General features: G+C 43.3%; 1 protein-coding gene across 2 annotated transcripts in view; it reads left to right on the top strand.

Moving 5' to 3' along the window:
- The first annotated feature begins 1,229 nt into the window (after nt 1-1,229).
- QSOX1 (quiescin sulfhydryl oxidase 1) overlaps nt 1,230-13,954 on the top strand; it is a 74,919-nt gene continuing 62,194 nt past the window's right edge. The window contains exon 1 of one of the 2 annotated variants that reach the window (XM_039337140.1): nt 1,230-2,013. In XM_039337140.1, coding sequence (XP_039193074.1) covers nt 1,734-2,013 — 280 coding nt within the window. In that variant the 5' untranslated portion in view covers nt 1,230-1,733. The remainder of the gene's footprint in view (nt 2,014-13,954) is intronic. The other variant, XM_039337141.1, reaches the window with a different exon arrangement.

Below are 13,954 nucleotides of genomic sequence, written 5' to 3'. Positions count from 1 at the left end.
CTCTAAAAATTGTAGATGCTCCAACACTGGAGGTTTTTAAGACGATATTGGACAACCATTAGTCTGAAATGGTATAGGCTTTACTGCTTGAGCAGGGGGTTGGAATAGAAGACCTCCAAGATCCCTTCCAACTCTGTTATTCTATTCTGAATAAAATATTATTCAAGCTGCATTGGTTTTTTTTAAAGCTTTGAATACCTTACCTCGAATACTAATCACCCTAAGACTTGAGCATATGAAGGAAGTTACTTTGCTTGTTCTGAATTGGGTCATTAACCCAGTTAACATAGATTTGTTTCCATTGAGGCCTCCTATAAAGCAGTTCTTCCTAGCCCCTCTAGATTTTTTTAAATGAAGTTTCTAGAGTTTGAGTCTAGGGCTTTCTGTGTGTAAACAGCTCCCCTACATAAAACTCAGTTCTTCCTGTTCCTTTTGTAAGGCCATCACTGCAAACTGCTTCTAACATTCCCTGCAGGATCTGGTCAACTCATCTACCTACCAAATCACTTGCACCTCTGTAACTGGCATTAAAGTATCTTACCTAAGATTCAGGCAGTAGTACAAGATTAATAACCATGGGGAACCCAATCCTCCATTAATACTTGCAATTCCCTTTCGAAACCATGGTGGCCATCACATCTGAAGGCAGCAAATTATAATTTAATTATGTTTTCAGAGTATGCATGCTTTCTTATACTTCACTCTCCACTCACTCACTTTCTTATCAGGCTAATAAAGCTTTCTCTTTTCTCAGAATAGAAAGACTTCAGAGGTAATAATAATAATAATAATAATAATAATAATAATAATAATGATGATGATGATGATGATGATGATAGTAAAGTTGGAAGGGACCTTGGAGGTCATCTAGTCCAACCCCCTGTTCAAGCAGGAAACCTTATACCATTTCGGACAAATGGCTGTCCAGTCTCTTTTTAAAAACTTCCAGTGTTGGAGCATTCACCGCTTTTGGAGGCAGGTTGTTCCACTGGTTAATTGTTCTAACTGTCAGGAAGTTTCTCCTTAGTTCTAGGTTGCTTCTCTCCTTGATTAGTTTCCAGCCGTTGCTTCTTGTCTTGCCTTCAGGCGCTTTGGAAAATAGCTTGACTCCCTCTTCCCTGTGGCAGCCCGAGATATTGGAACACTGCTATCATGTTCCCCCTTGCAGATGCAAGGATGGTGCACTGACGCTCCCGTACAGTTTAAACTATTTGCATAATATCGCTACCAGGGAAAAACGTCTTTAATTATGGCTCTTTGCAATCCAGGAATCGAGAATAGCTTTAATTACGTTGGTCCCGCTCGAAAAAGCGGGTCAGCCTTGGAATGCTGGCCTGTTGCAAAACCGAACCGATGGCATCGTGGGATGGCATTTTGACCACAATCTAGAACAGTCTCCGGGCGCCTCACTTCTTCAGCCGCTTCCGCATTCTTTCCAATCTCCGCTGGAAATCCTGGTCTGGCGGCTGCTTTACTGGAACTCAACTCCCGCGGATGAGGACCTTCTTCCCACGCCCCCCCCCCGTTCCTTCCGCACGGAGGAGGCGCCTGATAGCAACCCAGAACCCCACGTGCGGGGCGCTGGGGGCGGAACCTCCCCTTTCGGTTTGGGGTAGGGAAGCGCTCCCGCTCCGCCTCCAGCTCCACCCGCGCAAGGCCGAGTGACTTTCGAGCCCGGCGCGGAGCATCGGGCATATTTCTCGTCGTAGCTTCCCAGTGGCGGCTTAAGCGCGATGCCTAGGCGGCTCTCCGGTGCCGGACCGCGGCATCAGATGCCGCCCGCCGCTTGCCTCATCCGGGCGGTCGCCTGCTTGCTGTTGGTGCAGGTCCCCGGCGCGCAGAGCCTCGGCCTCTACTCGCCCGGTGACCTGCTGGTGCAGCTGGAGACCAGGACGCTGGAACGTCGCATCTTCAACTCCACTGGCGCCTGGGTGGTCGAGTTTTACGCCTCCTGGTGCGGCCACTGCAAAGCCTTCGCCCCGGTTTGGAAAGGGCTGGCCAACGACGTGAAAGGTAAGTGGAGCAGCCGCCCGTGGTCGAAAGACAACAAGCTGCCCGCGGGGGGATCTGCCTGATCCCCTTCGCTACTCCCGGCTCCGCTCCCGAGCAAGTGTGCGCCCGGGGGGGGGGGACGCCAGGTCGCGCCAGTTCCAAAGATGCCCTCTCGGCTGGTCCTGGCTTCGCAGGTTGCCCGCAGCTGGCGGTAAGTCCGAAATTAAGACCTGGTTAACGAAACCAGCCGCTGCTCCCATTCTCAGTGAGCTGAATTGCAGCCGTTTCCCGGAACAGGATTTTGTCCTAGGCACTCGTTTTCTCGGGGTTTGCTTGCTTGCTTTTTTTTTTTTTTTTTTTAAATCACGTTATCTTTTGCCTGTTTGTGAAACGCAGCCTTTCCCAGCCAGGTGCCTCCCAGTGCACTGTATTACAACGTCCGTAATTCCCAAACATGACTCACCAGGCTCCCTGGATTATAAGAGCTATAGCCAGTGCAGGAACAGAGAATTAAGAAGTTCCCTAGGTGTACTTTTCACTGTACTTCCTGTGGAGCAAACCTAATAGCGTTTTCTTCCAAGTAATTTATTATTTTTTTTACCAAAGAAAAGATGAAGACAGAACTATTGATTAAATTGATCTCTCTCTCTTTATTTTTTTCTAGGCATAGTTTGGGCTTTACATTAGAGGAATATGGAGGGAGGATTAAATTCCTAGCTATTTCCAGATGCAGATAAAAATCCCTGAAACTGAGGAAGAACTAAAAAGGGTGGCCTTTCTTTCTAATTGTTCCTCCGCCTGCAAAGAACTTTGTTCTACAAGTCCCCTCCACCTATAAGCTGCATTTGTCCTATACTGCTATATATTTGTCTCTGTCCTATACTGCTCTCTCTCTGCCAGTTACTTTCCTCACTCCAGTAAGCTTATATTAAATCATTAAACGGTGTGTTTAGATTTGTCTTGTTGTACTGACTGTACTTGCTGTACCAGTTCATTCCTGCTAAGTAAATACAGTTTTAAAGCCTTTCCTGCTTGTTTCTAACACCAGTACATTGTCTGCTGTGTACAGTAGTTCAGATATCTGGAGGGTGTCTGGTTAGAACAGTGGTTCTCAACCTTTTTAATACTGCGACCCCCAACTGGTCGTAAATCGAGGACTACTCAACCAGTCGTAAGTTGAGGATTACTCAACTGGTGCAGCACCGTTTACAGAATGGGACTTTTGGCAGTCTCAGCAGGGCAGAGACAGCCTGGACAATTCCTATTGGCTTTTGAAAGCCAATAGAATTAGACTCTATTCAAGAGAGTCTATTCTATTGGCTTTCAAAAGCCAATAGAATAAAAGGAAGTAGCACAGCTAAGGAAAAGGGGGAAAAAAGGCGGACTGCGTTGTTTGGCGACCCCCGTGAAATGGTCGTTTGACCCCAAATGGGGTCCCGATCCACAGGTTGAGAACCACTGGGTTAGAAAGGTGCCTCTATGTACAGGTAGTCCTTGACTTGCGACCACAGTTGAGCCCCAAATTTATGTTGCTAAGTGAGACAGTTAAATGAATTTTGCACCATTTTGTGACCTTTCCTGCCACAGTTGTTAAGTGAATCAATGCAGCTGTTAGGTTAGTAACACAGTTGTTAAGTGAATCAGGCTTCCATTTTGATTTTGCTTGTCAGAAGGTTGCAAAAGGTGATCACATCATCCCAGAACGCTACAACCGTCATAAATGAGTCAGTTGCCAAGCATCCAGGTTTTGATCATATCACCGTGGGGGTGCTGCAACAGGTTGTAAGTGTGAAAGGCAGTCATAAGTCACTTTTTTGAGTGATGTAACTTCAAACAGTCACTAAGTGAACTATTATAAGTCAAGTACTACCTGCATGTGCTAAAACATACAACCTGTGAAACCCTGACATTTTGTAGCTGGGGTAAATTACAAAAGTCATGCGCAGTCTCTTCTTATGACTACATGGATTCTGTACTCTGAACCGTCTGTGCATTATTGAATATCACAGTTGAACAATTGTTTCATCTCTGTTTTGCTTAAAAGAGAGCAAGAACCGCAATTTAAATCTGTTTTGCTTCTCAGCTGCAGGCATGTTAGTGCTTTAAAGCTAATCTTCACAGTTATTACTGACTCTGTTAATGGATACGTTTGTGTAATTCTGTCATAATTTCTCTTTTAGGGTTCTGTATGAACATTTACCACCAGCTGTCATTTTCATTACTTTTTCAATTATGACCAAATGTCTTTGTTATTATTGTTACTATTTTTACATCTGTGGAATAAATATTCCCACTCTTTTTCCTTAGGCATCCTTTGTGGGTGCCTTTATAAACTTCAGCAGTAAATGTCCATTTTAGTGCCAATCTATTTCATTAACCCTTGGCTTTAGGATTGCAATGTTCCTTTGTATCCCGGTGTTTTTAAATTGTTTTTCTTTTATTCTAATTCAAAAGGAGAGGTAGGATTTTGTTTTTTTTTTAATTTCCCTTGATGGATCAGTATACCTTTTAACAGACTGGCTGCTATAAGTGTTTCTGTTCAGTAATACTTCTGAATGACTATAGGATTGTAGTTTGGAACCTTCAGGCCAATTTATGGGAATTATTATTTATTAAATGTATGTGACCTGACTCCCAACAATTCTGGGACTCTTCATTCCCATCTGTCTTTCAGAATAGGTAGGTGTATCTCAGTTCATGAGGCTAAATTTAGCTTGGAACCATAGAATGGAATCATGGCTCAATTCTTATTGTATCTACTTTTATGCTAGTCAGCCATTGTTCTGTGACAATTTGGCAACTGGGTGAACAAATCAGTATAAACGACCCTTGCACTCAAAACTCAACTCTGCTTTATCTTCATTAGGCAGTTTTGGGCAGACAATAGAGTGCTCCTTGCCTGTTGCAATCTAAAGATAAAAATACTAAGGATGATAATCTCCTTGTGATATGCTTTGAGCACAAAAGCACTTGTCACGGATGCCCTTCCTTTTTCTCTGGACAGGAGAAAATGAGCAGAGAAATAAGAAATAGTAAGTTTAACATTTACATGTGTTATTTGCATAACAACTGTGGGGGATGCAAGAGGCCGTGCTGGGGAGCTGGACTGATAACCATATCTTTGCTAATCAGCTTTAGTAAAGAGAACTTCGGGTACAAGCAAAACTGGGTAATGACTTGCAAGCAAAAAATGTGGAAGATATTGACAATAGGAAAGAATCTTGCAGGCCTGGCTGTTTCTCTCTTTTTCTTTAATGTGCACCTAAAGCAGCAATGTAGAATAGTGTTTAGTGATAGATTGTACCTAAGAAGACAGTCATACTCTTTCAACTGCACCTACCTATCAGAAGTGATTCCCTAGTCTGACATATAGCAGTGGTTCTCAGCCTGGGCCACGTGGCCCCCAGAAGGCCATACCATGTTTCTAAAGAACCACAGTGTATATAGGATACAGCCTCATGAACTCATTGACCCCTTTATGAAGTTTCTTGTTGTTCATCAACTCCCAAACATTTATTATATGAAAATAATTTAAAAATAGCATTTTAACTAATACAAGTTACAATAACAATCCCAAAGCAACTGGAGCACCATTTCTACACCAGTGGCATTGACAAAATTACCATCAGTCATTTGCAAAAGGCAGGTTTACTTTGAGGAGCTTACATCCTGCAGTGATACCTTTAGCACCATTAAACAACTTCTGCCCATCCCAGGCCTTTGGGAAAGACTTGATAGATGAATTAAAACACTAAGGCCAATATAAATATCTGGCTGACTAGTTCAACCAACTATAACAAAAACAATTATGGATAGTTGAATTGATTCTTGGGGGTCAATATTAACTACTTTGGGGAACCCTTGTTTGATTGGTGTGTAGTGTAGATGGAGAGAGTCTTCAGAAGTGAATGAGGGGGCCATGAGCAAAAAATGATTAACAATTTCTGTTAGATAGCATCTTCCAGTATCAATTGATAATTTTTGTGCAAGCATGATATAAATAAGGATAGACTTTATATCACTTCAGCATTAGGTATGTGATGCTGTGAAAATGCTATTTTTCTAAGCATCTTTGCAATAAAAATATATTCTGTATAATATATTTTTGCATAAGAGTATACTGTATTTTTATTTATTTATTCAATATGTTGAGCCCATCTCAAACTCTGGACAGTGAACAATAATATAAACAATTAAAACATAATACAGGAAAAAAATAAATACAAAGAGATATTGTAATCTGTTTGTGTCAGCATAACCAGGAACTGGTCCCTTCACAGACTCAGGACCCCAGGCCTGGATACATAGCCAGGACTTTAAGGCCTTCTGCAATGCCAACAGGGTCAGGGCCATCCCAATTGGAGGAGAGTAGGTGCTACAGCAGAAAAGGTACACACACATGTGGCTACCCACCTAGAGTATGCTCATCCTACCAGACCAGATTGGACCAAATACAAACTGTTGGAAAAAGACAATCCTTTAGGTCAAGGCTTTTCAATCTTTTCACCCATTGTACCACTTTTAGGATATGGCAACATCCGAATACCACCAGTCGCCTAGCAAGGTGTCAAAAACTTGACCCCCCAAAAAAGGAAAAAGTGATAAAGTACAGATAGTCCTCGACTTATAACAGTTCGCTTAGTGACTGTTTGAAGTTACAACGGCACTGACAAAAGTGCCCCCCAAGCCACAGCCAAGCAAGACACCTGCTTGCCCGCTCAGTGGCGCTCTTCCTCCTGTCCGAGGTTTTCATTGTTGTGAGTATTTCTGTTGAGGATTGGCAGCAGGGATGGGGTGGGGGGTTGTTTGGTTTTTATTCCCCCTGTCTACTGGGTGGTTGCAGCAGGTTTTGGTCACTTTACATCAATGATTCTCAACCTTTTTAATGCCGCGACCCCCAACTGGTCATAAGTCGGGGACTACTCAACCGGTCGTAAGTCGAGGACTACTCAACTGGTGCAGTACCATTTGCAGAATGGGACTTTTGGCGGGCTCAGCAGGGCAGAGACAGCCTGGACAATTCCTATTGGCTTTTGAAAGCCAATAGAATTAGACTCTATTCAAGAGAGTCTATTCTATTGGCTTTCAAAAGCCAATAGAATAAAAGGGAGTAGCACAGCTAAGGAAAGGGGGAAAAAATGGCGGACTGCGTTGTTTGGCGACCCCCGTGAAATGGTTGTTCGACCCCAAATAGGGTCCCGACCCACAGGTTGAGAACCACTGCTTTACATGATCCTGGGACACTGTAACCGTCATAAATATGAATCAGTTGCCTAGCATCTGAATGTAAATCACAAGACCTTGGAAATGCTACAACATTCCAGCTGATTGGTGCTTCTTCAGGGCTCAGCAGAAGCACCAGGATCAGCGCTGAACTCCAGCTGGAGCCTGGCGCTGATCCTGGTGCTTCCACTAAGCCCTGACAGCCCTGCAGCTCCAGCCATCTCTCACTCAGGCTTGTGCGGCGCAGCCACCGGTTCAGCTCATTCCCCTCCCCCACTACCACTTTTCTAGGATGGTCACGTACCACCTGCCAGGTGCGAATGTACCACAAGTGGTACCCATACCACTGGTTGAAAAGCCCTGCTTTAGGTAGCCTGCTCCCAAACCATGGAAGGCTTTAAAATTGACAGCCATCACCTCGAATTGCACTTGAAAAGACACTGGTAACCAAAGCAAAGCAATAATGTTATGTGTGCTGAATAGCCTATGCTATTTACAGCTGCATTCTGTACCAGTTTAAAGTTGACTCCCAAATTCCCCATTATCATACAAGTGGTCATGCCTGTGCGCACATACACAGGTGCACACACGCACACACAAACACACATGCATCCTCCAGAGAAACAACAACAAAGGGAAAAAATCAAGATGTGCTGAGGGAAAATTGTACCTGCGCTGAGAGGAGAAGGAAATAGAAAAGTGGGAAGAAAACTGAATAAGAAGAGATTAAAGGAAGGTATAATTGAATGGAGAAGAAAAGAGAGAGAGAAGCCCTATTCCAGCGGTTCTTAACCTGTGGGTCGCGACCCCTTTGGGGTGTCGAACGATCCTTTCACAAGCGTCACCTAAGACCATCGGAAAACACATATTTCCGATGGTCTTAGGAACTTAGTCTAAGATACGTGGCAGTGTTCTTTTGCATCTCGACAGCTGCATCCACCTCAGGATCGGGGAATGGCTTTAAAGGCTCTCCGTGCGGTCCCGGATGTCCTTCAGCTGAATTGAACAGGAGCGCTTTTTCCAGGGAAGCCTTTTTGCAGTTGATCTGGTCTCTCCTCGTATTCTGCGGAGGAGTTGGCGTGATATTGCTCGGCTTTGCCCCACAAACCACGGAAGGTTGGGTTAGTCCGAACGCTTCCCGGGTGCAGGAAGGCACTGAGTGGTGCTAACTGGAGTCGGAAACTTCCTCTACTGTCCCGATTGCTAGTTCTGGTGGGCTCAATGGGAATCAGCAGCGCTAGATGGGAACGGCAAGTCTGGGGAGGGAGCAGAGGACTGCCTGCAGGGGGAGGAGTTTGCGACCCTTCCGAGACCGCCTGCCTGGTGGGCAGCCAAAGCAGCCACAGCTCCAGTAGTCTTCACCTGAATAGGTGAGAGGCAGCTCCACAGAACAGCCCTTCTTCTCCTGTCCACTGTTCCCCCACCTACCCCTGCCGAGTCCTGCCCTGTCAGAGAGCCCTGGATTCCGTGCGGGCCTAGCAGAGCCAAGTGGAAGCCATTGATCTTCATTCAGGCAGGCCCCGAGTTCTCTGAAGGATGTTTGGTTTCATTCTGGCTCAGGGAAGCATCGCTTCCTCAGAGGGAGAGGGATCGTGATTTCCGGCAAGCAGACAGTTATCAAAGCCTGGCTTCCTCCTATCCCCCTACCACCCTGTGTATGCATCCCCTCCAACTCTGGGCCCCTCCTCTCTTCTTTTACTTCTTGCCCTGCGGTGCGGTTGATGCCCTCTGCTTTTTCTTGACAGCTAAAGACAACTTTGCTCACTCAGAGCTTTTTCTTCTCTTCCCATGGCAGCTGATTCCCCCCCCCCCTTGTCCTCTCCTCCTCTGTGATCCCTGCAGCCCTCCGTAAGACAGCACATACTTTTTGATTCCTGCTGCTCAATCCCTCCTCCCCGCCCCTTGATGGCTTCCTACTTGTGGGATGCAGGGGAAAAGAGCGCCATTTCATTACAGGTGGGAGAAGGAAAACTGGTCCAGGCAGTGAAAAGGGAAGAGATCAAAGGTGGGGGGGCTTTGGAGGTAAACGCTGCTTTGGGTGGATGTTTTGGTCTGCAGCATGTGTTTCCCTTTCCCCTCCTGCCTGCCTTTTCTCTGTTTCCTAGTGTGCCTCTGGAAAGCCGGGAAGGGGAGGGGGCAAAATGAATCTGCTCCTAGTGTGGAATCAAGAAGCTCCAAGGGCCTTTTCTTGCAGTTGCTGCAGTAATGCCTCCCATTCATCCTGCCCATTTTGCTGCACCAAAAGCAGTTGATTATTGCTCAATGGAACCAGCAGTGGGATGGGAGGAAGGAATGGATTTCCCTTCTGCTGCCTCTGCCTCAGTGAACAAGACCTCCTTCCAAAAATCTCTCCTAAGATTCTGGCAGGCACAGCTCCAGAACTGAGCTACTGACTGAGCTGGGATGGGGAGCTGGGGGGAGAAAAGAAGAGGAACCACTGACTAGCTCAGGGGTAGGCAACCTTGGCTCTTTTATGACTCGTGGACTTCAACTCCCAGAAATCCTGAGCCAGCATGGCTCAGCTTGGAAACCTCTCCCTTTCCCCTCAGCATGGCTGGCTTAGGCATTCTGGGAGTTGAAGTCCACGAGTCATAAAAGAGCCATGGTTGCCTACCCCTGGACTAGCTGGACCAGCTAAAATGACACATTTTCTGAATTACATAATACTAGAAGAATAAAGGGGCTATATTTCCATAATTCACTAAGACTGCACACACAAAAAGCAACACTGACGTCAAGTTTAAAGTAATCAAGCTTCATAAGTTGCATAAATGCAGCCATTCTGTTTTAATCCAATCTGCTTCAGCTACTGTAAACACAGACCTTCAGTATAACTATTATACTGAAATTATAACAGTATAATTTGTAACAATGAAAATACATCCTGCATATCAGATATTTACATTATGACTCATAACAGTAGCAAAATTACAGTTATGAAGTAGCAACGAAAATAATTTTATGGTTGGGGGTCACCACAATATGAGGAACTGTATTAAAGGGTCGGGGCATTAGGAAGGTTGAGAACTACTGCCCTATTCTGTTCTTTCAAGAAGGATTACATTTAACAAGTAAGAGGTCACTTCCAAGGAAGGGATCATTTCAGGATAGACATTAAAGGCACTACAATGCAACTCTTTTAAGCAACCCTGCTTGCAGTTGTTGGCACTTTAATCCTTTTGTCTGTTATTTGCTCAATGATTTGTTCAGCAAAAAAAATATCTCTGTGATAGACTACAGCAGGGGTGTCAAACTGCCAGCCTGCAGGCTGGTTGCATCATGTGGAGGCCACACCTACCCCAGCTCTGGCAATGCAAAAAAAGTTGCGATATTATGTTTGACACCCATGAACTACAGGTTCCCAGGGAGGAGGGAGTACCTTCTAAGAAGGGGACGAGACAAGAGCCAACACAATCCGGATCTGGATCATGGGAAGAAGAAGGGATTTAGGATAGCCACTCTTTAGAATCTCCCAGGACATATACTTTAGGTTACAGTAGTATAAGTTTACTCTGGCAACATTCTGTCTAGGTGGTTTGAGTAAATAAGGAACTGAACTTTGACTGGATTTTTTTACATCATTCTTAGGCTGAACCTGACAATCTCCTCCCAGGCAAAAACTGGGGAAAACCGCTCATTTTTTTCAGGCAAATAAGATAACCTCTTGGAACTATATACTAGGTCAATAGATCCTATTGACAGTAAAGTTCAAGAGAGTGCTGGAAGTGTAATCAAAACAAAACCATTATATTTTTGTTGCAAGATCTGCAACTTGAATGTGGCAGAGGACTGTCTAATGTTTAAACTGCTGTCTAATTTAGTGAAGTTTTTGTTTAATAAAGTTCTTATGTTTATAGATTCTACTTCTTGAGCAAGAATTCTAAGTTGGAAACTTAGAAATCCACTTGATCAGGAATGATTCCATTCATTTTTCTCTTTTTCTTCATGGTTTCTTCTTCTCTTTTTCCTTTTTTTATGGTTCATTGCACAGTCAGGCAGATATTCAAACTGGATTTGGCATTTTTATCCACCTATTGAATTCTTCCCATGTTTGTGTTGGCGTTAGATGGTATTGATGGTATTGTTGCAGGATGTAAGCTGTTCCGAGTAAAGCTATCTTTTGCAATTGACTGATAGTACTATTGGTAACAACGCATTGTGTTTTCTTTAGCCACAGTTGTTCTACTTCTGTTTGCAGGCTCTTGTATTCTGTGATTTCCCCCCTCCATTTCTTTTCCTTCTATTCTGCTCTTCTCCAAGTATTGCCACGTCCACTATCCACACTTTTTGTCTTTCTTATTGATAACGGTTAAGTCTGGGGTATAATATGGCTATTTGAATTCTAAAGTCCCAGAGCACTTTAGCTTCTTCATTTTCTATGACTTTCTTTATTTTATGATCCCACCAATTCTTACTTGCAGGCAAATGGTATTTCTTGCAGATCTTCCATACACCATTGTTGCTACTTTGTCATGCTGTTGTTTGTAATCAGTCTGTGCGATCTTCTTGCAGCAGCTAACCAGGAAGTCCATTATTTCTTCAACTTTTTCCAAAGATGGCATTTTCTCTCTGTTATTGTCTTCTTAATTCTGGCTTTGTATCCATTTGTTCTTAAGCCTTGACCTTGTGCAGCCAGAATTAGCCTGTCTGTCTCTTTCTTCAACTTCCCATCTCTTAGCCATTGCCAGGTCCTGTTATTATCTGCTGCTATTTTTTTTAATGTACTGAACATGTAATTCTTTGTCTTCCCATGTCTCTTCGATTCTTCATTTGGTCTTTCTTGTAGGCAAGTTTGGCCTCTCTAGTATTCAGTAAGCCTTCCTGATATACTAGCTTCAGTGCATCTTCTTCATCGTCCTTAAGATATTCTACCAATGCCCTTTTTTTGTCTGATGTGCTTGCAACATTCCATGCCCACCTATTTTCCTTGGTAAGTAGAGTCTGTCAACATCGCTGTGAAAATGAAGGGCATGATTTATTGTCATTTTTCTGGTCTTCCTATCAAGGGATTTTAGCCCTGCTTGAGTCCAGTACATATCACAGCTGTGTATCTAATGACTGGAATTGCCCAGGTGTTAATTGCCTTGATGGTAAAGTACACTGAATTGGGGCTTTTAAGATTTTCTTCACTCTCTTGATCTATTCACTTTGACTTTTTCCTTGACTTCTGTGTGCTTGATGTTGTCAGCTTGAAGGATGCCCAGGTATTTGTAGTGATTGTCTTCATTATATTTTTTATTTTATTTCTATAGGGCATCTTGATTCCTTCAGTTTTCACTATTTTCCCCTGTTCATTGGTGCACATGGCACATTTGTTCAATCCAAACTCCATTGCAACATCTTGACTGTTATACATGGATAGCGTTGAGCAGTGATGCTATTTCAGATGGTGTTTTTCCATATAGCTACAGATCATCCATTAAAGGAAGTGAGATAACCTTGCAGATGTTTTTCATATTTGAGAGCCATGGTCTGAGTTATTCAGTATTATGGATAGAGGAACCACTGCAGTGACAAGCAGTAGTGGTGATAGTGAATCTCCTTGAAAGATTCCTCTCTTGATATTAAGCTCTCTCAATTTATCATCATTGACCAGCACCTAAGTCTTCCATTGTAGTATCAGTCTTTGCATAAAGCTTCTGATGTTTCAACTGACTCCTTCTAGGCACTCGATTATCCAGTCATGTGCCAGGGAGTTGAATGCCTTCTTATAGTCAATCCATGTTGCATTCAAGTTGGTCTTCCTTCTCTTGCAGTTTTTCAAAATCATCTTGTCAGTTAGGAGCTGGTTGTTTGTTCCTTGGCTTTTGGGGCTGTTTCATTTCTGCTTAGATATTAAAGAACTTGTTTTCAACTAAATGCTGCTGAACTGCATCAGTTACCACACCAGTTAGCATTTGAAACTTGTTGGTGAACAGGTAATTTGGACTATAGTTGCCTGAGTGCCCTTTGCTAGATTTTTTTCATTATCAGATAGAGTTTGCCAGATGTTAAACCACTCTTCAGTTTTACCTCCTTCCAGTATGTTATTAAATACTTCACAATGAGTGGATGTAGACCAGTCAGATGTTTCAGCCCAAAACCAACAGTTCATTTTCACCTAATGCTGACCAATTCTTGATATTCCTTGCCCTTTTGTCTACCATTTCTGCTGTGATTACAAATTCTTTCATTTCAGTTTCTTTTTTACTTACAGTATATGTCTCCTTTAGCCAAGCTGCATTCTTGCTGTATTTCTTTAGGTTGACCCATATCTGCACCTAGAATGGCACCGTTTCTTCTTTTTTAGGTATTGATTGATTTACTGCAGTCTCCCCATTGATGGATTGCTAGAAAAATTTCTGAATGACTTAAAACTGAACATTCTACCCTATAATAATTTGCTAGTTAAGCCTCCTGTCTGGTGATCTTCTTGGCTATGGCTGTTATTTGCTGCTATGTTATTTCCAGTGCTTCCCTTAATCTTCCCTGTTTTATTATTATCTTTATTTCTATATTATTATAACTTTGGGCATATCTATGTCAAAATTATCTCCCCAAAACACTGAGAATTGTTTTGCTAACTTATTACTGTAGATAGGACAGTCTGAATCCTTTTGCTAGCTACAGGTAGTCCTCAACTTACAACCACAATTGAAACTGGAATTTTGGTCAGTAAGTGAGACATCATATGACTGCAGCACTTAGCAGTCACAAGCCTGGCATTCCTGGTTGCCATCATTAATTGAGGATCATAGGT

This window comes from Crotalus tigris, unplaced genomic scaffold (genome assembly GCF_016545835.1).
Source record: "Crotalus tigris isolate CLP2741 ecotype Arizona unplaced genomic scaffold, ASM1654583v1 scf7180000017668.6805642782:7212621, whole genome shotgun sequence".
In the NCBI taxonomy this organism is placed as follows: Eukaryota; Metazoa; Chordata; class Lepidosauria; order Squamata; family Viperidae; genus Crotalus; species Crotalus tigris.
This window is presented reverse-complemented; position numbering and strand designations above follow the sequence as displayed.